Consider the following 25,154-nt stretch of genomic DNA (forward strand, 5'->3'; position numbering starts at 1 on the left):
AAGAAAATATCTGACTTCACTGCAGGACGAGCTCAGTCGCTGTGCTAAGCAGGCTTGCTTGGAGCCAGTGCATGGATGGAAGGTGAAGGGTTATGGAGAAGCGGTGCCCTGTCTGGGCCTGTCCTTAAACTCAGCTTTTCCTGTTGGCGCTGCTTTCCCTGGAGTGGTACCTGGCCCAGTAATCTCTTCATCCTTGCGTTTTCCTAAACATAGCCTGCTGCTTCCCTTTCGATGCTGAACAGCTGGCTGGAGTTGAGTGGGACCATCAGTCTGTGCCTGCTGGGTTGCTTCAAACGGACTTTGGGTCCCATCTCCCTGGGCATGTGCGAGTGAGAAAGGTCCCCGCTCAGTTCCCTGCCTTGCACTAGCAGGCGCAGAAGAGGGGACTCATCTGATGCCAGCTCACACAGCTGGTCAGCAAGAAGTGGGCTGTTGCTTGCCTTTCAGTACAGCTGATGCATTCCTCGACTGAGGTCTGTTGATTCTTTTTCTTTTTTTCTCCTCTTTTTTTTTAAATTGAATAATTCAGCAGCGTCAAACTTATAGAAGCCACGTGAGCTGGGCTTGCATAGTCAAACTAACATTACTAAAAAAAAGCCAAACTGACATTTTCAAACAGTTTTTTTTTCCCCTCTCTCTAAGGGAACAAAATAAAACAATAGAAGGCTTACACAAGAGAGAAACTCGAGCTACCCCCTTTTTTTCTTTTTGCTTGCTTGCTTGAAGCAGAAAGGAAATGCAAGGCATTGGTTTTGGCTCTCCCTAACATTTGACCTCTCCCTCAGGTGAGCTGCTCCATGTCTCCTTTCTCTGGACTGCATTGACAGCTTTGCTGGTGTGATTCATTTGCTCCTGGAGCCAAAAGCCTTTCACTCCTCCAAAGGTGCAAGAAAAGCTCGTGTCTGTGCTGTCTGGGGAAATCCTTGCTGTGCCCCAGGGTGTCCTTGGGGACACTCTCCGGGTCCTCTCCTTTCTGCTTCATGGGCACCTGTGCTCGGCCAGCCCAGAGCTTACTGCTGTCGTGGCACACAACCTCGAGGCCGGGCTGGGTGGCACCTCTTGCTGTAGAGGTAACTGGGAGGTGAGCAGGCTGGTAAGACTGCGCTTTGGCTGTCCGCACGGCTATTGCCTCCTCTCCCCCTTTGCGCTGTGCTTCCCTGTGACTGACAATTCCAGAGAGCATTGTAAATAATGTAACACTTTGCTTGCTTTCCCTAGTCATCTAAAAATCAATGTAGGCGCGTGTGTTAAAGTGCAATAGGCCTTCTGCTGGGAGCTCATTGTCCTTGGCTTAGGGCAAGGACCCATCTGAATGAACACTGAGAACTACCCCATTCTTTGCAGGACTGATTCCAGAAGCTGTGCAGGTAGTGTGGAGGCAGCACCCCGAGCGCGTGGCAGGAGAGCACAGGGACGCAGCTACTGCTGCCTTCGCTTCCCAGTTGTCTCCCTAGTCAGGAGACAGCTCCAGCTCTAAGCAGCGTGTAATTGGTCCCAATGAAACCAATGCTGAGGCGAGCTGAAATGCCAGGACTTGATATCGGTGAACTTGGAGGCAGAGGAAGGAAATGAGGGGTGCAGGCATAGGCAGAGAAGGGAGAGGACTGTTTTGCACACGTGGTGAAACATCTTGGTCTGCTTGTGCCTCTTAGAGCTGGGGGTTTTTGCAAGTCAGAGCATGGTAGATACTTTATTGCAGTGTTAGAAACTCCCCCAAACACATCTGGGCTTTTTGCTGTTACTTTGTCAAGTCAGTGATGTTCATGTAGCTCTCACGTAAAGGAAGGTTTCACCAACTTGATCCTCACCTCCCTTCCCACACTACACCTCCCTTCCCACACTACACCTCAAATAGGGTCAAACTGGGAAGTAAAGAGAGAAGTCGAGAGGGACTGGTTTTGACCACTGTCCATCCCCAGAACCAGCCTTAAGGGGTGGTGTCATCTACTTTTTCTGAAGAGGGATCCTCCTAAGGTGATATTTGGGTTTTTACATGCGTCAGAGACAGGGCGGCCCCTTGGTAACGCTTCTACGTTGTGTCATGCCTGCTCTGAGTCTGCATATCTGGAAATCTTCACTGGCAGAGGGTGTCCAGGTTTAGGGGTGCCACTGAATCCTGGTGTTTGCTGGAAGTGGCTTCCTCTAGGGTTGGTGCTTGTGGTGTCTTCTCACCATCCAAAACTGCCGACGTACCTTGGGCATGCTTGTACCACATTGGCTCACAGCAACCGCTCAGGCTCTGTCTGCATCGCCTCACAACCCGCCATGTTCACCCTTGCAGCTGGTGGGATCGATTCCCCATTGCATCGGGACCAAGAGCTGGCTCTGGAGGTGGGAGTAGGGTTTTCTGAAAGGGAAACAAGTATTCAGTCAGTGCTGTGGGCTTTCTTGTTTTTTTTTTTTTTTTTTTCTTCCTTCCACACCACCATCACTTTGAGGGTAGAGTAACTCTCAGCACTGTGGGAGAGGGGCTCCACACGTGATCCCTGACAAGGAAAATGTCCCACCGCCCTTAATCATTGAGCTTTTTATTTCTAAACAGTAATATTTTTAGAGGAGCTTCATAGTCCTCCTTCACCACTTCTATCTTCTTCCTCAACAAAAAGAACTAATTCTTTTCAAAACACAATGGAAATTCAAAGCTCCACTTACATAAAAGGAGCCATAGTGTCTCCATTTCTAATGAGTCATTGTTCCCTCTCTAAGTCCCTTGCTTCTTATTACAATACTCGCTTCTCTTGGGTAATGAAAATTTAACTATCTGCTGCTCCCGGTTGCCTCTTCTCTTCTTGCAGCAAGTTGTCTGTAGGCAGGCTGATTTTTACACAGGAGGCTGCAATTTGGAATAATTCAGCCAAGAACTTGTGCAAACAGATTTTAGTCTTCAGAGAGCTTAGAAAGCTGGTTGCTGATTAGGGCTTCAGTGATGGAAGGAGACTCCAGGTTCTGCTCTGGCACAGACTCCCTCGGTGACCTTGGCGATGCTTTGTGTAGGTGTGTCCCTCAATTTTTCAGGCTGTAAAACAGATTTTGGTCGTTGTAACTGTGCGTGGGTGTCAGGACTTTTCTGGAAAGGAAGACGAGAGCCGTGGTGGCGTGATTTCCCTTGGAAGTCACAAACAGAGCAGAATCTCAGCCTTTGTCTGAAAGAACAAGGCAACATTACAGAGCAGCACTGAAAAACAGGAGCCACAGGTGCAAAATCCATTAAGGAAATATAAAGAATTCTAAAGTGGCTTTCTCTTTTTTCCTTTTTTCTTGCACTTTTTTGACGTGCTTGTGACTTCTTAAGGGTCCTGCTTGTGATTTTTGAAAGCAGGGTTAGCATTACTGCCTGCTTGCTGTCTTCAGTAGATCCTTTATTCTCCCATTTTGTTCCTGGCATTCAGGTTTTCAATAGCTGCAGGAAGTGCCCCCTGCTTTTGTTTTAGAGAGACTTCCTTCAGCACACTGGGCCAGAAAGCGGGTCAGGCAGTGGTCTGACAGGGTAAATAGCTCCTCAGGGAGCGAAGCAGAGCCAGCAGCCGGGAGAAGATGAGACTCGGAGATCGAGAGCCTCTCGCACCGTCTCTGACACCAAAGCCCCATCTACAATAGCAGATTGACCCGCTGCTGACAATCTGCATTCAGCAGAAGGGCAGCTTGAGAGCACAGACAGGGCTTTGCCGTCATGTTGGAATGTGGCCAAGAGGCATTGTTAGCATCTTATTTACATATCCATTTGCTTTGTTTAAAAAAAAAAAAAAAAAAAGACATTCAGAGTCCTAATATTTGCATCTGCTTGGTGCATCTCCTCTATTAGATGAATAGCAGAAGACGCTCACGTGAATACTCTTGGGGGGCAGAGTTGGTGCCCAGCGACTCCCAGTGACGCTTGCAGGAATCTAACCATCGGTTGGGTTATATCTTTCTGTGAAAGTTTCCCCAAGTCTTTATTCTTGAAAAGGGAGAAACTGGGAGTGGGAATAGCACAGGACCACGTTTCCAGGAGCGCAGCGTGGGGGGTTTTGTACAAGCTGCTGCATCTCCCTGGCATTAGCGATTGCTGCCATGGGGCAGGCAGATGCTTGCAAAAACTAGAACCTGAGTCTGCTTTGCATAGCGGGAAGGCGCTACAGGAGGTGGTAGTGAGATCGTGGGTGGATGATGGCTAGTCGTGGACAGGAGGACTGCCGCATTCGCCCAGCCCACGTCAACTTTACTGGAGATGCCTGGAGCCTGGAAACGGGGATCTCCCAGGATTGCAGCAGACTAGTGTGGTTTCTTTGAGAGACTTGATACACCTGGCCTCAGGCTTTCAGCTACCGCTGTCTCCTGCCATGGTATCCTCCTCTGTTTCCTAAAATGCCATCTGCCCCACACCTTTGCTAACTGCTGCCATGAGCCTGCTGTCTGCCGCGTGCCCAGTGGAGGGGGAGAACTGGCCATCCCATTTAGGGTGGGCTCCACAGCCTAATAATATCCAATAACGCCACGACTGCTAAACTCTACTAATTGCTGCTTAACCATATGGAAACGTCCCTGCTAACCCGAGATTTTCCCTTTCTTGTAATCCCCGACCCTGCTGGTCTCAGACGAAGCTTGGAGATAGCTGCGAAGAAAAGCTGCTCCCAGTGAGCTGCCTTTGCTGCCTGGGAAGGCGCGATGTGCCCAGAGCCTTATTTGTTGGCTTAGTCACAGGTGGTCTCATCTTAATTCCAGTCTGTGTGAGAATTTGGGTTTGGGAAAGTGGGTTACAGTTAAAAGTGGATTTTTCTGGTTAATGGTCTATTTGGGGGCGGGGGAAATAGGAAACCTCTGGAAAGTACAGGTTCTGGTTGACACGCGACCTCTCTGGCGACCAGTGAAATATTTGTTTCATTCTGTCCTTGGAGTCAATTAACCCTGTTCTGAAACCAAAGCACCGTTTTGTGATAATGTTGTAAAAGTTTGTATGAAAAATACCAAACTGAAGAGCTTCAGCCCCTATTCTTTTAGCTGAAACCGTTCAGCCTGCATTCGTGAGTCCTCCTCTCCCAGTCTTCCTGTTCTCAGTTATTTTCTGTCAAGCATCTTTTCTCCCTTAAAACTTTTCTGCAAATTACTTATTCCTTTTACATTAAGACATCAGACGGCTAAAAGCGGTAATGTGGTCGGGGCTCTGATCTTCCAAACCCAGTTAAACCCAGTAATCAGGCTTTAAGCTGATTTGAAAGCTAGTTGAGCTCTGCCTTCAGTAGTGTTTTATTTTTTTTCATCTGCGATTTACGGAGAGATGATCCTGCTGTGGAGCAGGGACTGGACCAGGTAATGCTCTTAAGGTCCTTACCCTCTTTTTCCCTCTGCTGTGGCTGAAACTGAGCCGGTGATGTTTGTAGCAGAGATGAAGCCTTGGACAAAAAATACTTTCAAGTAAGAATTTTTCACATTCAGCAAACAGAGGGAAGGAAAAGGCAGGGGACATATGCCATGTTCTCACTCTAATTTTCTGTGGCCGTCAGCTGCTCTCTAAAACAAATCAAGAAACAAAAAAACTCAAAATGGCTTCATTTCCAACAGCAATTACCAAATGAAGTCTCTGCTTAATGGACATTTTCAGAGGGCAGGGACACCACTTTGTGTTTCTGCTTTCTCATTATGACTCTTGCAGCTCCCAGCTGACAACCTGATAATTCTCGCCGATAAAACAATCTTTTTTTGGTTATTGCTGCATTCCAGCGCTGTCCCCGCTTGCCCGACTTGCCTTGAGAGTTGTCAAGATTACGGAGCGAGCTGTGAAAACAGAGTTAGCGGGTGGAATACGGAAAAAATAATAAGGCAAAATGCTCACTTTTTCCCCTTCCTAATTTTCTCTCTTCCTCCTCCCCGCTTTTCCCTATTATCTTGGTAGGGCCTCTCCTTTGCGAGTCCAAACAAAACATACAGCTGATTTAGTATTTCCTAGGAAATCAAATTGCTGATCTTAATTCAGAATAGCAAGTGTTTCTGCTGGTATTGGAGGCCAATGGGACTTCTAATGTTTCTGCTAGCAAAAAGAGCTGGAATCTCATCAGGTCACCGCAGTTTGCTAGCGCGCAGCCCTAAACCTGCCCGGTTGTGCCTGCAGCGCACCGTGGTGCTGACGTCCACCGCTGTGGCTTTTTGGAGCCTGCGTGGTGAAAACCGGACTTCCCCGCCAGCGTGCGGGAGCTGAGGGAGCCAGGAGCTCGGCAGGAGCGGGGCTGACAGCGCTCGAGGCGCGCGCGAACGCGGGGTGCCTGGCTGGTGCAGGGAGGGTCGCGCCAGCGTCAGGAGTGCTGCTTAACCTGGTGTACGTAAACGAGTTAAGAGTTCCCCCCAAAGAGTAGAAATCTCTGCTCTTTCCCGTGTATCTCTAGCTAACTAAGAACAAGTTTAAGTGGAGCTCAAATAAGTTAAATTGAAAAATAAGCGTTCACACGGGGGCTTACGTTGGTGTAACTGCACAGGTTAGAAAGTGATTTAGCCTTGTAGCTTTGCCCTGTAGGCAAGGCCTAACAACTCATTTGGAAACAAGTTTGCAAGAACTCGTGTCACACTTAACCTTGGCTTAATTAATCATCAATCGATGATTAAATTGAGTAAATGTAAATGAGGATTGAATTGATCTAGGGTGGCTCAAACGGAGACTGTCCTGGTTTAACAAAATTGATTTGAAAGAGAAACTTTTTCTTTAACCCAGTACTCTTCTGTGTATCGACCCGGTGTTTAGCGAAGCAGCGTGGGCTTTTAATTCTGTGCCTGTTACAGGGCAATAATTCCCTCGCAGCATGGATCCTGAGCTTTAAAACCCTCTCAGGTAATACAGTGAGTCACTCTCTAGCCTCTCTGCCTTTCTCCTGCTACACTCTCCGCGTCTAGAGTAAAAGCAAGACTTCTAAGCGCTGGCAAAGTGACAGCGATAGGTAGATGCTCTACAAATAAGTGACACAAAAGACAACGCTCGCAAGGTGTCCGGGTATCAGCAGATGAGCCTGGAATGGTTTTACAGCCTTTGACCTTGCAGCGTTGGAGGGTCAGCAATACCTGTGTGCTAGCTCTAGCACAGCAGGCTGTCCGCCTGAGGCCTCCCAGGTGTGTGTTTGGGTTAGGGAGACTTTTTCAGCGTTTGTTCTTGCTGTTGCAACGTTTGCTTTGCAAGCTCCCGTTCAAGAGAAGGGAGCGAACCAGGGCTGTGCCGAAACATGTCCGGGTCTGCACTGAACCGCCGGGGCCTCTCTGTGGGAACCTGAGATTTGCCCTTCGTCTGGTGGAAAAGCGACGCACCCATTTTGGGGGGGGGAGGAACAGAAGGACTTTAACATTTTGAGTGTTATTTGTGTATTTCAATCACAACAAAGCCAAGCAATGTTGCTGTTCTTCAGAGCAAAAATAAAAAAATAACACCACCACTTCTCATTCCGCATCAGGGTTCGCTAAGTTTCAGTTGCTTCTGAGATGTGAGACAGTTCAGCCGCAGCAGGAAATGATACCAGGGCAGTTTTGAATTGTTCTTGCGTTATTCAGGGTGGTGAAGGGTGAGGAGAGGATGATGTGCTAGACCACTAAATTTAGCCCACCTGTGTCAGCCGAGATGGTAGGTGTCATGCTTAGGAGCTTGGCGAATTAGGGCTGGACGACTTGTGAGTTTAAAGATAAAACTTTAGCAAAAAAGGAGTGCTGAACCGGGGCTATTAGTTCCTTTTCTCCCCAGATTTGCCTGAAGCTTCCAGCAAATACTAGCAGGTTAGGCTTTGAATCTGGGAGAAGTGGGCAGCAGTAACCAACCGCTTTCCTGAGTTGCGGTGTTCTCTGTTGTGCATCCTGAATCAAGACTACCCAAGAAGCGGGAGCAAGTCTCTCAAACAGAGGACCAACATCCTCTTATGTAAGGCATAATACAAAACATCAATTGCTTCCTGAAATGCTGCTGCTGCTGCTTAGATCAGCTACAACACTAGCACTGCATTCCTGAATAAAATGATCAGAAGAAATGCCTGGCGCTTCTTTGACATGGATTTTTTTTCCTTAGGGAGGAAAATCCTTGCAATTTTTTGTCTGGGAGTGTGAGTGGGCGATAGAGGATCCCGTAAGTAAGAGCTACAGAACTCAGCCTCCGGTTTTGATGAGGCTGACACGGGAGCATCTTGGACCGTCGCATCCCAAGACACTGCATTGCACAGAAAACATCGCCTGACAGCTAACAACTTTGTTTCTCTCTCTTGTTCCCGTCTCCAGGTCAAGCCTCTTCCTTCACGCAGCAGCCGCAGGACCAGGTGGTGATAGCGGGGCAGCCCGTGACCCTGCTCTGTGCCATCCCCGAGTATAATGGCATCGTGCTGTGGATTAAAGATGGGCTCGCCCTCGGAGTCGGACGGGATCTCTCAAGTAAGTCCTGGTACTAGTTCTGCTTAAAAGAGGAAAATGGGAGCTCACCCAGCCAAACAGTGCCGGTGCAGCTGCCTGGGTAGATGACATTTTTGCTACTTGGTAACTCCTAAGTTGTAATCGTGTATCAATCACTATGAGGATGCTGTATTTTTAACTCTGGAAAAAAAGAAATGCTTGATGTAGGACAAAACAGAATCCATTTTGTCTTTAAATATCTAAAATAAATATTTTTATTGAAAATGACAAGCATTTTCATTTTGAGTTGACTGAGAACTATCTAGCTGACTGAAACAAAAACGTTGAAACTTGCAGCAGGCAAAACTTTAACGCTACCTCAAAACAAAGCAGTTTATTTCCCATAGGGGTGACCCAAGCCTTTGGAAAGCCTTGCTTTGATTTTGGTTGATTTTTTTGAAACAAAAAAACACCCAACAAAACAAAGCAAAACATGTTTCTTGGTCTCTAGGGACCCTGCTCTTTAAAGTACAATGCCTGCTTTTTGCTTTTCTTTTTTTTTAAATGCATATAATTACTCTTTTCTCAGACTTGCCTGAGTGAGCAGTCCCCTCTTCAAATGTTTTTTCAGAGCTCTATGCCGTAACTTCTACACATATTAGCTGATCTTTCCCTGCAAGACCTTGCAGCGTAAACTGGTAACAACAGCTCCACTGAAGTATGTAGCTTATATGAATGACTTCCACAATTAGCAGAGCTGGGGCTGCTTTAGCAAGAGAAACTGCCAGCTCGCATGATACCAGCTCAGCCAGTCATCTAATTAGCTAAATACAAACAAACCCATCATTTGTATTTCTTGCGGTTCAGGAGAGCAAATCCTGCTGTTGATAGCTTGCAAAACAACAAAACCACAAGTGTGCGCCAGGATGCCTGTGTTGCACAGTGCATTAATCATCAGCGCAGGGAAGGATGGGGTGATGGCATCCTTCCTTCTGTGGTGCTTCAGAAGATTTGCAGAACGAAGATCGGGCTGATCAAGGCTGTCAGTGCCTTAGTGGGGCCTTGCCCAGGCTTAATACATAGGCTTAATAATGGAATTATTCCAAGGTTTCAGCGCAAGAACATGCACAAAAGCTGACTCAGGTCAGGACTTACAGCATCTCCTGCCCAACCCCTGTAATATTTTGAATTAAGGAAATCCCATGACAGGCCCCAGAGGAGCTGGCGATCCTAGGATTCCTAGCGGAAGTGCTTGTCTCGGAGTGTGGGACGCATCTTGTGGGGGACTGCTGTCTGACGTGGGAGACTAGTTCCCTGCAGCTTGGCAGCTCAGTGCCAGTCTGCCATTTGCACATCAAGTTTCCTTTTGAATTTAGCATGACTTTGCAAGGTAAAACCTGACTTGGGGGTTGTCTGTCTCACAGCCAAGCAGAGGCCTTGCTCCACCCACAGCTGTGGATGTTGCCTATGGAAGGCCTCTAATACCGCCTCTGAAAATAGAGGCGAACACTGGGCTGTGCAAATTCCATCCCTTATGTAGGGGTGTTGGCTATTGCTTTTTCCATCAGTACTTCCTTTCTGAACTCTTGAAGCAACATCTCCAGTCTGTCACTGAATCTGGAAGGCCTCTCCCATCTTTTTGGGCTGGTTGACAAGGCAGGGAGGAAGCTGCCAAGCTCCTGGACGTCATGACAGAGGCCCTTTGCCTGCAGAAAGGCTTGGGATCGGGGCCTATGCGGTGTACTGTTCATCCTAAGGGTCATCTGGCTGTCTGCCTTCTAACTCATGTTGTGTGCCTGCAGGTTATCCACGTTACCTGGTTGTAGGAGACCATCTGTCTGGAGAGCATCACCTGAAAATCTTGAGAGCTGATCTCCAAGATGACGCCGTCTACGAATGTCAGGCCATTCAAGCAGCCATCCGATCCAGACCTGCCCGGCTGACTGTTCTCGGTAAGTCCCATCTCCCCATCGGTTGCAGATGACTTGTTTTCTCGTCTTTGTGGTTGCAGTGAGGGGCTTTGTGACAAAATGTTTTGTTGCTAGATCAAAACAGCTGTAAAAGAACCCCATCATGGGAGCAATGGGGGTGCATCTTGATCCCAAGAGCAATAGCAGAGAAATCTGTTTAAGGGGTACAGCAATTCTGGGATGTATGTGGTACTTCAGCTGAGCAAATGCAGGTACCAGTTCAACAGTGTGTGTGTAGGTAAATTTAAGGATATGAATAGTGTCACTAGCATCAGCACAATCTGTTATAGCCTTGCCGTGATGCTGTTCTGCGGCAGAACCCGAAGTACCGTACCGCTTGAGAAAAAGCAGGTTTTCGTACTAGATCTTGTATCGTTGTGCATTTCTCAGCAATTAAGCTTTCCTATGAGCAACACAGGAGGAGAATGTTGCACGGGATTGCAAACAGGAGACTTCATCCAGCATCTCATAAAGACCCTTGGGGGATGGGAGGTGGAAGAGAGGTACTGCAAAGGTAAAGGGCTGTGTCGACAGGCTGGCAAAGTACATGCGAGTGTTTATCAGGAGCACTGGGAAAGGCAGGCTGGACCAGTGAAACCTCCCAGCATGGATGTGGCTCTGGAAAAACTGATTAGAATGGTACTTTTCTTGAAAAGTTTTGATAAAACCGGGAATGTTTCTTGTCGGTATCTCTCCCAGGTATATTCTGATTATTCAGTCCAAAAACCGAATGTATTTACACTTTTTAAAGTTTGTTCAAATGGAAATTTGGAGTTTTTCTTGTCTTTTTTTCTTGGTCAATTTTCAGGAAAAAGAAATTTTCGTGAAACAAGATCCAAACCAAGAATTTTTGTGCTTTTAGTTGGATAATGTGTCTTATCTGAACTAATTAGTTTTAAGCAGCTGAAGAAGTTAATTACGGAACGAGCTCTGGTGGCGGGTATACCTTACTGGAGTCTGCGCATCCCAGAGGAAATGGGTTTTAATTTATGCTCTGTAATTTCCACGGAATTTGCTTTTCTCTCTCCGAAACCCTACAAAGTACCATACCCACAGACTTAGATCAACTGCCATTCGTTCCCTGACCCCGAAGATGAGAATAATTTTCTTTTGATCCATCCTTCTGCTCAATCAACGCTTTGCAGTTGCTCAGAGCTCTGACATGTGCCCATACATGAAAGAAGCCTGCAAATGAAGGGGAAAGCAGAACAGGGCTGTCAGTGGTGCTTTTTCGCTTACCACAAGCCTGTGCGAGCTCCGTCGCCTTCCCCTCCCTTGTCTGGGCTGCCGCCTTCTGTTGTGAAGTCAGAATATGTTGTTGAAGCGAGACAAAAGAAATAATGTTATTTAATTAGAGCTAAAGATTCCAAAACTAATTTAGTCCCAGGGTGCACAGGCGTACGTCAGAGCTCAGAGCTACTGCAAAGCGTTGATTGAGCAGAGAGATGTTTTTATGGATCAAAAGGAAATCGTTATTATCTTTGGGGTTATGGAATGTGTTGAATAGATGGTAGTTAATGTTTATGTGAATATACATGGTAGTTGCTAATTGGTACATTTACCTAAGATGTTCAGCAACTTATATTTGCAGCATGTTTTCCTTTTAAGAAAATTAAAGTTACAGCACAGTCAATTTAAACACGATCGATAAGAAAATGGAGCTTTGCAACCCACTGGTAGCGCGTTTTTCACTTCAGATGTATTTACGCAGATGTGCTGGGGAAATTTAAGGCTCGTTGGGGAGGTATGAGTGATAATTCACACCCCCAGAAAGGGGCTGGAAGGTCGTTAGCGGTCAGTGGATCGCAGTTTGAAACCTTTGCGGTAGGACAGCGTGTCCTTCTGCACCGGCAGGGAAGGTGGATGTTGCCACAGGCGGTCTGTGTTTTCGCCAGCCTGGTGAAGGGGAATTGAAATGGCACGTTATGAGTAGATGCCTCCAACACCCCATGTGTTCAGAGCTAGCTCTGGCTCCTGACAGTCGGTTACAGCGTTCAGTGCGTCAAGCTAAAGTTACAGTGTACTGTACATTAGGGAAGCAAAGTGAGTATTTGTACAGGAAAATGGAGAAACATTTTAGGTAGTTACAGAAGTGTAATGCCACCAGCTGTGCAGACATCTCTCCCGTTCGGATCTGGCGCGTGCAGGCTCAACAAGCCTGCTTTAGTCGTGCGCTAAGCAGCAATCCCTGGGGGAACCTGGATTCCCCAAATTTCGGCTCACTGGGTAGTCAGGTATGTGATATGTTGCCTGAGCTGCCTAATTTGAAGCGGTCACTTGCTGGGTGTTTCTTGCACCCATTAGTTTTTTATTGCCATCAGGGATAATTTTTAAATCCAGGAGAGATTATTTTCTTAAAAAGAAATGTAAAGGCACTCTGCTTGAAACCCAGCCCGCCTCAGCCGTCCTGCCGCCCACAACCCCCAGAAGCCCAGGCTGGCTTTCTCTTCGTCTCTGGAGAGGGGAGCTGGGCACCCTCAGTAATGGCCGAGAGCAAGACCTCAGACAGCCTGTGTTTGGAGGACATAGCTCGCCTCCAGCATCCTGACAGGTAGGGAGGTTGCAAACCTCCAGTAGTGGAAGACTTGTGATTTCAGATGGAGAAACGGGGAGGCAGTGCAGGACCAGGAGGCAAGTTTGGCACCGTGTTTATCATTCCCAGATGCATTCTCCATACACTTGCCCTGGTCCTTTCCCAAGCCCCCTTGGGTACAGGAGCTATGCTTCCCATTGATCCAAGAGGTGCGTCGTCATAACCATTTTGCTGCATGCCACAAGTGAGCTCTGCGCAGGCGTTCTTGAATTGGGATGAAAGTTTCTTGGAGGTTTAAGGCGAGGAGGAGGCTGTTTTAAGGCTTGGAGGTTGTGGCAAGGGTGCTGCTTTAGGAGTTTGTTACCGTGTGTCTTGCTTCTGAGCTTATTCCGAGAGGCTTCATGGTTCAGAGGTGCCAAGGGCTGAGCCAGTAACACAGTGGCATAAAATCAGCAGGGCGTGGGTGCACAGCCTCACTCAGGGGGGACAAACCCTGCAGCAAAGCCAAATGTGTTCTCTGTGGATCCGGCACTGCCAATCAAGGCATCTGTGCTGGCAAAGCAATCAACCATCCGTGTTGCTGGTGGTGATACCCAGTCCAGCTCCATATGAAGATGTAATGAGACTCATAAACCCCTCCCGCGGCAGTGATTTCTCTTTATTTACATAGGTTCTTGCTGCATTTATGGAGGGAGGTGATACTGCCGTGGCTGTTACTCAGGGATATGATACAATAAAAAGGTGTACGTGGTCATTGTAAAACTGTACCGCTGGGCAAATAATCAGCAGCTCTGTGTCCACAAACTGTATACAACTCTGCAAAAAGACACAGGACTTAGGGTCTAGTTGTCAGCTCTTCCAACTCGTTCTGCAGAACGCACCCCTGAATACTCTGGTGTTTTCCACGGCGATGATTTCTCACGAGCCGTGCATCCACCTTGCTGTATTGCAGTCAGCCGTGTCCTGTAGCAGTGATCCCTGGAGCACAGAGCCAGAATAGCCCCGGCCAGAGTTGTACAGTCTAACGGAGAGTTGCTGTTTATCATTGTATTTCTCCCCGTGCCCCAGATGCTCCTTGGGGGAGTTGATGCAATGAAGAGAGCTGTTTCTGCCAAAGCTGATGCAAGTACTGCGAGTGTCCTAGTAGAAGAGCTTATTGCTGTATAAAGCACTGAGATGGAGGGAAAATAACCATTAAGAGGAGGAGGGGAATGGATTTAAAACAATGTTTGGTGGCATCTTTGGAGCTGTTGGTATCGCTCTGGCTTTGATATGGGGAGGAAAGCCTAGCCAGATTTTTTTTTTTTATGATGTTTTCCACTTCCAACCATCCTTGCTTCATCTTTGAGGTTCGAACAAAGCCTAAATCATCCCAGCCTGCCCAGCTTCACTTAGGCTGGTGCTGAGACTGCTGGCATCCCCTAGGCAGGAGGGGATCCGTAAGGCATCCCCAGGTCGGCGTGCAAGCCTCGCATGTCTCGGAAATGGTTTGCTGCAGCCATGTCAGAGCTGTGAGGCTTTTGTGGCTTGGAGCCATAGTGTGGTGCTGGATTTGCCAACAACTCTTAACAGCTTGTCAGCCAGGTGAGGCTGTTGTAGGCAGTTCCCTGTTTTGGGAGGTTTCACTCTGTCTCCCTCCATCACACCCCAGCCTTGTCCTCTTGAAAATACCTTTGCTTGCCTGCTCTTCTGCGTGGGTTGGTGCTGCCTTGTCCATCCTTGCCAGCTTTTCTACTTCCTTGGTATCAAGAAATCCCCTAATGCCACCAAATGCAGGTTCCAACTGCTGTCATTCATGTCTGACAACAGATTTACGGGGCTGATGCCTCCTACTTCCTTGCTCAGATGCAGAGCTACACCGTATTTTAATTAAATATTTAAGATTTTGTCACATTGTTTTCAAATCTACATGGTTAAATGTAGTGGAACAGATCATTCTATAGCCTTGGAAGTCCAAACGCTCAAACAGATGAACCTATTAGTGTCATCAGCGTCGGGAGAAGTGTTTTATTTGTAGAGTCACAGGGGCAAATATTGCTGGGGAACCTAGCTAACCCATCCCAAAGCTGAAGGCCCTCCTTTCTCCATGTGCATGGCCTAACCCCCCCGCTCACCCTCCATCCTACCACTGCCCAAACTGCACAGGGAAGGCTACTCACTCTCTTGGAGACATCCTCCCCAGTGTGGGAGGCAGCAGCTGATAAACAACTGTGAGATGGGATTGAGGAGATCTAGAGGCATCCACATGCAGCCCAGCCTTGCAGAGGTGCCAAGGCACCTTTGGCAGGTAATCCAGTGTGACCAGGCCCCGTGGATGTGCTCCTGGCAGCCCCTTGCCTCTGAACTAAAGCCCCTTGCTGGGGCTACAAGTCCAGCCTTGGGACCCTGGTGGCACCAGAACTGGAAAGTGGGCATAGAAAGCAGCGTTTTCTGCAAGCTAAGTATGTCAGTGCGGCAATTTGGTGGGACAACCCAAGCTAGGCAGGCTCTTGGAAGCCACTGGAGGGCTGTTTGTTACCTGGTACCTCTTTAATGGAAGGGCTTCTTAATTTATGATCTATTTAACTAAGCTGGAGTATTAATTAAATAAAGTAAGAGCCTGATTAGGACTTGGAGAAATTTAAAAATAAAATCAGACAGCAATCGAGCAAAATTGCAAAGCAAACACTTTGGCTGTAACCACTGGAGAGTTCCCTCCGGTCTTCCATCAAAGCTCGGAGCAGGGAGGGCAAATACACGAGATTATATAGCCAACAGATGTGTGTTGTTAAAATATGCATCTCGTAGCCGTGTAGTTTAAGGAGCCAGAGGGCTAGCTTGTGGATCCTTCTGCACTCAGGGGACCGTGAATGAATTCCAGGCCCCGGCAGCCGAGCTGGGATTTGCAGACACGTTAATTAGTGTTGAGTTTCCAGATCTCGAATGCAACCAAGCGAGGAGAAACTTTGAGCAGAGCATTGGCTTCCCCAGGAGGGAGAAAAAGGGAGGGGAAGAGGTGAGCCTCGGCTTGCTCCGCTGATCTGGCACTGGCGTTGCGAAGCCTCAGCCCGCGCTGGCCGGGGGTGCCGGGACCCACGCCAGACGGGCTGAGGAATCCAGGTCAAGCAAAGCAGATCTCCAGATGAGCGGCCAGGCTGGGGAAGCCTGATGGTAGCATGGCTGCTCTCCTTCGCTGCCATCTGCACAGGTACATCCCAAGCTGGGGAGCTTTGCCTGTCCTAGTTTTTATCCTCAAAGACTGGGAGAGGCAGAAAAAGGATCCGGGATCAAAACTCAGAGCATAAATAGCCACTCATGGGAAGAGCTCATAAATAGCCGTTCATGGCAAAAGCTCACCCCTTGCAAGCGCAAGTCATGCTTCACTGCACAAGCCAGCTCGGTTATCCACTTTCTGCCCATTTTGCAGAAAGCTAAGCTGAGACGTGCAGAGAGAGAAAGCAGCTCATCCCTGGCCATGCAGCAGCTTTGTTACAGATCCAGGAATTACAACCCAGGAGTCGGTACCCGCCAGGCCCCCAAATCGCCCAGCAGCAAACGGTGGCGCGCTCTGCCTTCTGATGGTTGGCGATACCTGGCCGCGTCTGGATGTGCCGCTCCAGATAGCGTTAGGGCTGCAGGACGAGGCTACCTTCCTTCCCCCGCTCCTAGGCAGGCCTGAAGTCTGAGCCGCCAGCTTTTTGTTTTATGAGCCATCTGCCCCAGCCCCTTATTTTAGCCCCTGTGTTGGTCTTACTGGCACTGGGTAGTGTTAGGCAAAAGGTTGCGGTTTTAAGCGGTCTCCGTAGGAGACTGCCCTAGGACCTCAGTGCTCCAGCAGCCAAAATCCCTGTTCCCCCTACCCGCTTGCAAGGTTATATTCATTTGCTGTGGGGCTAGCGGGTCGTCATTGACGGCACCGCTGGGAAGCCAGGCACACAAATCACAGCCTCTTCAGCAGATCTGTAGCGCGGGCTATCCTGGAAGACTGGCAGACCCGTTTACAGCGCTGGCTCTGCCCCGGGGAGACGTCGTCGGTGGGAACTATGTGACAACCAGGGCAAGGGGACCATGGGGATAGAAGGGGAGAGAGAGAGGAGCTACTTGCAGAGACTTACAGTTAATAATTGATAGACAATTAACTGGTACATTCACCTTTCATCATCTAATTCCCTGTCTCCTCCCCCTCCAAGGCCTTTTCTAATATTAACTCTGCCTTCGTGTGTGTCCCATTAGAAATAAAGCTTTCTTAAATCAACATGAATTATTTAATGCTACAGATTGAGTTAATTTGAAGTGAAAGCTCTTGTCTTTTAAGACGGCACAAGCCAAGACAGGAGAAGAGGAGGGTCACCTAGGCGTCACATGCATTCACATTAAATCACGGCCCTTTTATTTTTTAATCTTCTTTTTATTTTATTTGAAGGTTTCCTTCTAGCCTAGTCTTTTCAGTCCTCTCCTGCAGAGCGAGCTATTCGTATTACCAAAACGATCACTGGCAGCTTGAGACATCTGCATTTCCCAGCTTTTTTGCTCTTAGCGTAGTTTGTTCAGAAAACAAAAAGGCTATGGCCCTGGAAAGCCTATTTTTCAATATTTGTTTGTAATCCCAAGCTGCAATGAGAAAATTTGAAATAATGGATGTTTCAAACCCAGAAACAGTTCAGCTTGGACTGATCTAAACTATTTTTCCATACTTCTAAAACAACGTGTAGAGTCAGAATATCAGTTCGGGATAAAAGAGCGATGAAAAAGTGATCATTTTCTTCCAGATAGGCTCTTCTCCTTGAAAAAGTTTGCGTTTTCACAAAACTGCATTTTCTACTGGGAATATTTGCAGTGTCAGAATAGCAACCGGGTCTACAGAGAACGAAACAGAAACATCAAACAGTCCAAACGCAAATCCCAGATAACTTAAATATTTGATGCTGTGTCTGAGCAGCTTGAGTTCATGGTGCTGTGAGCCGGTAGAGGCTGGACGGGTTTCTCTGCCAACACCTCCGCGAGACTCCTGGGCTGGCTGGGCATCTCTGCAGGCTCGACCAGATTCAGCTGAGGAGACCCAGGCGGCTTGGATGTGCCTGGCGCCCAAGAAAGGGGATGAAAAGGCAACCCGTCCCATGCAATCTGTAGCTGTAAAAACAGACCAGAGAGAGGTGCAATATGCTAAACGCTCAGCACCAGCCGAAGAAACGGGTCTTTCAGAGCCGGGTTTTGCCTGGACGTTCAGAAGTGCTCTTCTTCCCTCGCCCCCATCGGAGGGGTTTGCGCGCTGCTGGTGAGGAGAAGGAAGGGAAGGGAAGGGAAGGCACGGCAGCGTCCGCACGTGCTCCGCTTTCCTCTCTTTGAAGGAGACGAGCAAAATTGGTTCACTTACATCTCTATTAAGCACATCTCAGCCAGCTGCGTGGTACTGGTTTGCAATGCTGTATAGGACGTGTCTGCCGGCCTCCAGCTCTGCAAAGTTCATTACTGTAGACTAATGTCTTACAGATTACGCCTGTGGCAAATATAGGGGAGGGGAAAGTGAAAAAGTGCAAAGATAAGAAAGGGCCATTTCTCCAGCTTTCTTTTTTGTTTTGTATTAAAGCTAAATCTGTCATTCTGCTGCTTTTGTCATGTGGTTGTAGAGCTGCTAAGACAGGGAATAGCTCCGTCTGTCCAATTGCCATGGCAATGTAAAGAGCCCTTTCTTTAGGGACTCTGGAGGGACTTGTGCAGTAGTTGGTGGGAAACCTGGAGCTTTTGCAGTGGCAGCCCAGTCCATGGACTGCTTTTGACAGCACCCTGATGAGCATAAAGCCTGTCCTAGGCTGACAAACAGGCACAGTTGGTCTGTCACTATGTGACTAGGAACTTTAAAAAAAAAAACAAACAAAAAACACCCGAGATACTCAGATGCTTTTAAAATGATAAATGTATTCCTTCCAGCTTAGACAGGGCTGTATCTTAACAGCGGCTGGTGTCCGGTTGTACAGAGGAAAGTTCATCGGGACCAGGCCGCTAGAAGTGACGAGTCCAGCACCGAGCAGATGCAATCCCTGATTACTTGAACTTGGGTCTAGTGTTGCTGCCATTTTATGAGCAGTTTTGCAAAATTCATGCTTTTTTAAAGCCCTAGGCTCTGCAGTCAGGTGCTACCATAAGAGTCATCTTCTATACGTAAATTAACGGCTAGCCTTTGGCAGCGCAGAGACAGGCTTCAGTACTGGGGAAAGATTTGCGCGCCTGGAAGCTTGTCTCTTTTCTTTGAACTGTATCACTTGCTCTATCTCTCCCATCGCGCCTCACCTTGCTTCTATCCTCAGAGCATCGCAACAGCATTCCTCCCTGAGTGCTGAAGACTGAAGAACCAGGGAGTAAATAAAAGGAGACACGTTTAGGAATGATTAATGCTAGGCGAATGAGATGAATGAATGGGGTTCTTGCACCAAGCTATGATTTCTTGTCTCAACGCGGGGAGGGCCTGACCCGTGATTTTATCAGACAAGAAGTATTTGGCTTTTCTGTGAAGATTCTTCTGGTCTGTACCAACCTGAGAGATGCAAAGCACACAGAGAGGATAAAAAAGCCTTCCTGATTCTCTGTCATTCCTTAAGATACAGTGGGGGCTCCCTCCTGCTAACCTCCTCCCCACCCCTCTTGCTAGCTCTGCTTGCGTTCCTGCTGCCCTCAGGGGAGCCGTGAGCAATCGCTCCTGGTGATGATGGCCGTGAAGTTGCCACGAAGTGATGTGGTGGTGGAGCAATTAAGTTGGGGCGCCCCTTCGCATGAGAAGCCAGCTCCGTCTCTCTCAGCCCTCAGCAGCTTCAGGTGCGTGCCGTTTTGTGCGCGCCCACCTCCCTAACTGGGGGGGGGGGGCGAGCGTGGTGCCGAGGGGCAAGCCTGCGGCAGGGCAGCCTGTGGCCCAGAGATCTTCAGCTATCTGCAGTTGGCAGCAGGGGACCTGCTCACCTCTTTGCTGCTCCGCGCAGGCCAGCCTGGCAAATCTTAATGAGACCATTCTTCCTTAAATGCCCGTGCCCAGTGCTGACGTTTCAGAGCGCCTGGGCCTGGCGAGGCTGCGCAGGTTGCGGCACCGAGCAGCCGTGGCCCTGGATGTGAGCTCGGGCGGGCAAAGCTTTGCAGGCATAAATAAGGGCTCCAGCACTTCTAATTTCATATAGTTTTAACAAGGGGCTCTTGCTTTCCATCAAACTCAGAAAAGCGAGAGGCAAGAAATCACAGGCTTCTTGCTGTGTGTCAAAACCCCTCCGTCTTGCTGTGTTGATTGCTTGTACTGCTGCGTCTGTGCCTCCTCCTGCTCTGTGATGCATGGGCACAAGTCCGTCTGCAGCTCACCCCCAAATCCTGCCCGGTTTGCACGACACCCCTGGGAGCCAGTGCTCCCTGTGCCACCTGCTTTGCATTGTGCAAACCTCGCTCTCCCCAGCACCCATGAGCCTTCCCCCCTTTGCATCCTGCGGCGCAACAAACGGCCCCTGCTCTGCATAATGCGCGTGGACGAGGGAGAGTGTTTTACTTGACCTTTCAGATCACTGACGTGTTGTATTCCGCATTACCCAAACAAACCACGTGCATGTGCAAATCTCCCTTTGCTTTGCACGCCTACACGCATTTCTCCTTCTGTTGCCAGTCAAGACAAAACTGCACACGCTCCTCTGTATCTGCATTATGTATACGCACGACATCTCCTTTTTTGTCTCTGCTGCGTGCACGCACACGTGCACGCACAGTGCATTCCTTCTTGATGCAATATAGATTACAGCGCTATGCGTTTGGGCATCTGCAATCGGTGGCTGCTCAGCTGGGGATCTGTCACTGCTGGGAACGTGGTGGGTTGTTAGTGACCTGACAAAAGTATTGACTCCCTCTCCCCTTGTCAGCTGGCAGAGAAGAATGAGGCCCTCGAAGCGTGACATCACCTGAGCGACAGCCCCCGCTTTCCTATCGATCCCACCTAATGAAAAATGAACCCCAGGCTCGGCAGAGGCAGGGACAGCCGTGAAAGTAGAGAAAACACTTCTGGAGCAGGCGCAGCAAAGCGTTCGTTCAGGTGTTCCTCCTGGAGACCCGTCTGCCAGCCCCCGCTCTCCGCTTGTGGTTGTCCTGGAGGGATGCGCTTAGTGCTTATGGATCTGGTTTGGTACTTCAAAGCAAGCACCTTATCTGCTGCCGTCACTGCTGCCCTTCCCTGGGAGGCCTCGTGGATGGAGGTGCTGTGCTTTTGCTTGTTCATTTTGAATCTGAGCCCTCCTCATGTCCTCAAATATGACAGAGTTTTGCCAGCGCTGTCCGTCCTGGGCTGCCCTTTGCATGTCTAGCGCTTCCCCCCTTAAGCGTCATTTCACGGAGGCCTTCCACCAGCCCAGCCTGTTTTGGAGCTGCTCTCCCTGCCGTGGTGGTGGTCTGCCTTCTCAGCACAGGTCCCAGCCACGACCATCTTCTTAACCCGGGTAATTGTGGAGAAAGGGTTGTCAAACCCTGTGATGGATCTTTGCTCTTGTTACAAATCCACCGCAATGTTATCTGTTCCTGGCATTTCTGAGTGGCGTTCGTTTTTGAAGCATCTGTGTGCATGTCTAACAGATGTCAGCTTCCCGTCCAGTGCTGGGCAGGGATTGCTTTGGGGCTGCAGCGTTCCTACCGTGGTCTTTTAGCTGAACGTAGGCTTCAAAATCAGATGGCCACATCTTCATGGTTGACCTTCAGGTGTCCTTTGTAATTGATGGGCTGTTGAAGGATGTTCATCTAATGCTAAAGTAGAGTTTAGACAAACGGCCCTCTGGAAGGGCCCGTTTCTCTTTTTTTGATGTTAAAGGGTGCCTACGGTGCTCAAATTAGTTGACCGTGCAGATATCTGAAGTTTTGGGGGGATAATAGCAACCACCTGCTGATTCCTGGGAGCCTCCCTTGGGCCCGTGCTTCCTTAGTGAGGTGTACGAGTACGTTTGGCTCTGCGCTGCGGTCAGTCCCACCGAGGCTGGTGTTAGAAGCTGCAGTGAAATAAGTACTGCCCGTAATTCATTGTTAGCTGCTCATTTCTGCAAGGCTGGGCAACGATGGGGGCTCTGCTTGGGTGCTGAGCTATAGAAGCGCGTAGGAGGCAATATCCCAGGCTGAAAGACGTCTCCAGGGTGTAAAGTGACGTTACTGTCCTCCTCTGTGCAGGAGCGTGCTCCTAGCAAGGAGGACCCAGAAAGCTGTGCCGTCGTCCCGCGCTGCCTTTGCCCCGGAGGTGGTGTCAGGCTGGAGCCTGAAGCAATGCACGTGCGTGGCAGGGGGCCTGCGCTGCGCTTTGCCCACGAAGCGCCTGTCGCAGTTTGACTGCTTACTGCAACGCAGGTGATCCGCAGGGACTCTGCAAGTGGATGCGTTGTGCTCGTGGCACGCTGCAGCAAGTGCACGCTACCTGAAGGGATCGCTGGCAGAGACAGATCACCGTTTGTTTGCTTCGCAGTGGCATGGGCCACCCAAGCCGTCCTCCCGCTGCATGCGTTCTTAGGTCAGAGCGCTCCGCTCGCTGGGTGAGATTCATCTCAGCTACCTTTATGCATCTGCTGATTAGTTGCTGAAGTGCAAGCCAGGCAAGTAGTTCGGGAGGAAACGTATCCCATCCTCAGGCTCCATTGTGAAACCAGCCTGCGGTTCTGGTTGTCCTCGGCCAGCTCAGCCCCTTGGGCCGCCCGCTTCCCGGCACCTACCCTGGCTCAAAGCCTGGCTGGCTTTCAGCTTTGAGCTGCCAGCCGGGAGCTGCAGTGCCGATGTGATCCCAGACGTGCAAAGGCAAAGGGAGGCAGTGAGCAGGGAAGTGGTGCTGGGGCTGCAGCCCAGGACCCCTCTCCTTGGCCTCCTCCCTGCTCCTAGGGATTAGACTCGAGCTTTCCCTGCTGGGGGCAGGCAAGAAGAGGCACTATCGGCCTCCTTTAGCATGCTCAACTCTGACCTCCGCAGAGTGAGACAAGGGATTCACGGCAAATTATGGATATAACACCTATGATGAATCTCCATTACAGCATGAAATGAGAAAGGAAAATGTAGCTAAATGGAAGCTCTCCCCTGGGCAGCAGGAGGCTGCAACTTTCATGAGAGACTGGGTGGGGGGGAAAGCAGGAACCAGGAAAAAGCTTGTTTCCTTTAACTACATATTGCAGAACCTTGGCAGGTCACTGCTTGCAGGTTAACAGGGACGCGGGTTAAAGGCCAGGGCTCAGACTCATGGCACATCGGAGGTTCCCAGCTCTATCCCTTCCACTTGTCATGACCAGGGGAGATGAAACGTTGTTGGGTACTGGTCCTGTGAGTGCTCAGGGCTGCCTCTCCCCAGCACCTGGGACCAGGACCAGGACCTTAATCACAGCAATGACAGTAGCCTGGCCCTGGATCAGTCATCTCCCTTTAGGAAATGTCCTGCTTGCTCAGAGCTGGCCTGAACTGGCTTCCAAAACTGCTCCTCCACCTCGTGCCAACCTGCGGCAGCACTGGCCAGGCCCTGCTCTGAGCCGGGCGGGCTCGGCCCCTGGCCCCTGACTCCCAGGCGCTGGGTCTTGCTGCCCTCCCACTTGGTGGCTGCAAAGCGGCCACCTTTGATAGGGTTAATCCCTCTCCCGGGGAGTCAATGCGGCCGGCTCTCCGGCAGCAGCGATGACCCAAGAACGTATTGATGTTTCCAAGGCTCCTATTGAGCTGAGCATGGGAAGCTGAGCTGGGAGCGAAAGCATCGTGCTTGGTGTAGTGTGGCTTGAGCCGCGGTGGCTGAGATGAGTTCCCCCTGGGAGGAACTGTCGGTAGCTCCCAGCCAGGCAGCCGGGCGGCTTTGCTGGAGATGCAGGAAGGAAAACGGGCTTACTGACAAAACACAGGTTCAGCGCTGGTGGAAAACCAGGAAACAGGCACCCTGCATGCTGTCCGCTTAACTTGCCCCCTGGCTGTATGGGTGGAAAGGGAGTCTGATGATTTATGGTCTAGATGGCAACACAAGAGTCCCAGGTTCGTTTCTGTGCTGCCAGAACCTCTTTCTCTGACCTTGCGTGAGTCCTTCAGGCTCAGATCCCTCCTTCCCCTAAAAAAAGGAAAAAAGGGCCTGGGTGGAACCAACAGGAAATGTCAGGTTATAAAGGTGATCTGCCTTATACCCTGCAATCATCGCTGCAGTGTGGATAACATCCACAGAAGAGGGGTTCGTGCGGTCACTTGCCTCCGGAGTCGGGCAGGAGCCGAGCAGAAATTCTGCAGAGTCACAGTTTTGGATATAAATGTCTATATTTGTGTTTGGGTCGTAAATCCTTCAGGAATCGAACTCTCCTCCCTGCGATCTGGCTGTACGTGGGGGATTCTCTGACTGTCCTCACCTCCCGGTGATGCTGCGGGGATAAATACCTGACAGCTTGCGATGGGTTCAAATAACATGGGGAGCATCCACGTACCCAAGGTAGCTGTTTCTTATTCAGGTTGTTGCTAGGGAAGTCTGCATAGATTTCTCATAGTGGGTGAAAAGTGACTTTCAAATCAGAGGCAGCATGAAAAATTGCAAGGGGAAAATAAAGTCTTTTATATCACATTTAATTGCTAACAAAGAAAAATCACACCTCTCACATTTGGTTCACCAGCTAAAACCCGGATACCAGCTGCCCCATATGTATCTGATTCCAACTGGTAGGTTTAAAAGATGCAGAAGGTATTTAATGATAATGGTAATGATTTACATTTATATAGTGCCTTGTATCCACTGGGATCACAAAGTGCTTTATATATCTATGGATAAAAATATACTAGATAACAAGCGCTACATCCATCACCAAATCAGAGCCACCGCTCCAGCAAGGCAGCAAGCTGTTCAGGAGAGAGCTGCTGCATTTCCAGAGCTGCTCTCCCTCCTCGCTGCTGTGGCACTTGGGGTGCTATACGGTAATTTTGTAATAAAATCAGGTGATAAAAGCACTTTAAAAACAACAATGTCATAAAAAGGAGAACCCTCACTGTCATAAAACTACACACAACAGAACAGGAGGGGGAACTGAAAGGGAGAAAGTTATAAATAGGGATTGTCACTGTCGTAAAAATCAGCTCTAGAGGAGAAATGTCTTGCAGCTACTATGGCTTGGAAGGTGCAGAGCCTACGCCAGCGACAGCATCTCCAAAAGGACAGGTACCATCAGAGTTCATGGGTAGAGAATGAGTGACCTCCCGAGATTAGCTGGCAAGGCAGGGGGAATTCACGTCAGCCGCGGCTTGGAAGCTGCCTCTGCCTCTGTCCGCCGGCGCGTCCTGCAACGGATCGGGGGCCCCCGGGGGCTGGGTGCGATCCAGCCACCTCCTTCCGGCTCCCTGAGCAGGCGAGCTGCGCCGGCCGG

The 25,154-nt window shown here is 49.3% G+C and overlaps 1 protein-coding gene across 11 annotated transcripts in view; it reads left to right on the forward strand.

The window, feature by feature from the left end:
• Positions 1-25,154, forward strand: part of KIRREL3 (kirre like nephrin family adhesion molecule 3) — a 385,983-nt gene that overhangs the window by 259,594 nt on the left and 101,235 nt on the right. For 10 of the 11 annotated variants that reach the window (XM_068916750.1, XM_068916743.1, XM_068916744.1 and 7 more), the window contains 2 exons: positions 8,215-8,364; positions 10,125-10,274. In XM_068916750.1, the coding sequence (XP_068772851.1) occupies positions 8,215-8,364; positions 10,125-10,274 (300 nt within the window). Of the gene's footprint in view, positions 1-8,214; positions 8,365-10,124; positions 10,275-24,832; positions 24,950-25,154 lie in introns of those variants that run through there. The other variant, XM_068916753.1, reaches the window with a different exon arrangement.

The sequence above is a fragment of the Struthio camelus genome, chromosome 22 (assembly GCF_040807025.1).
Source record: "Struthio camelus isolate bStrCam1 chromosome 22, bStrCam1.hap1, whole genome shotgun sequence".
Taxonomy (NCBI): Eukaryota; Metazoa; Chordata; class Aves; order Struthioniformes; family Struthionidae; genus Struthio; species Struthio camelus.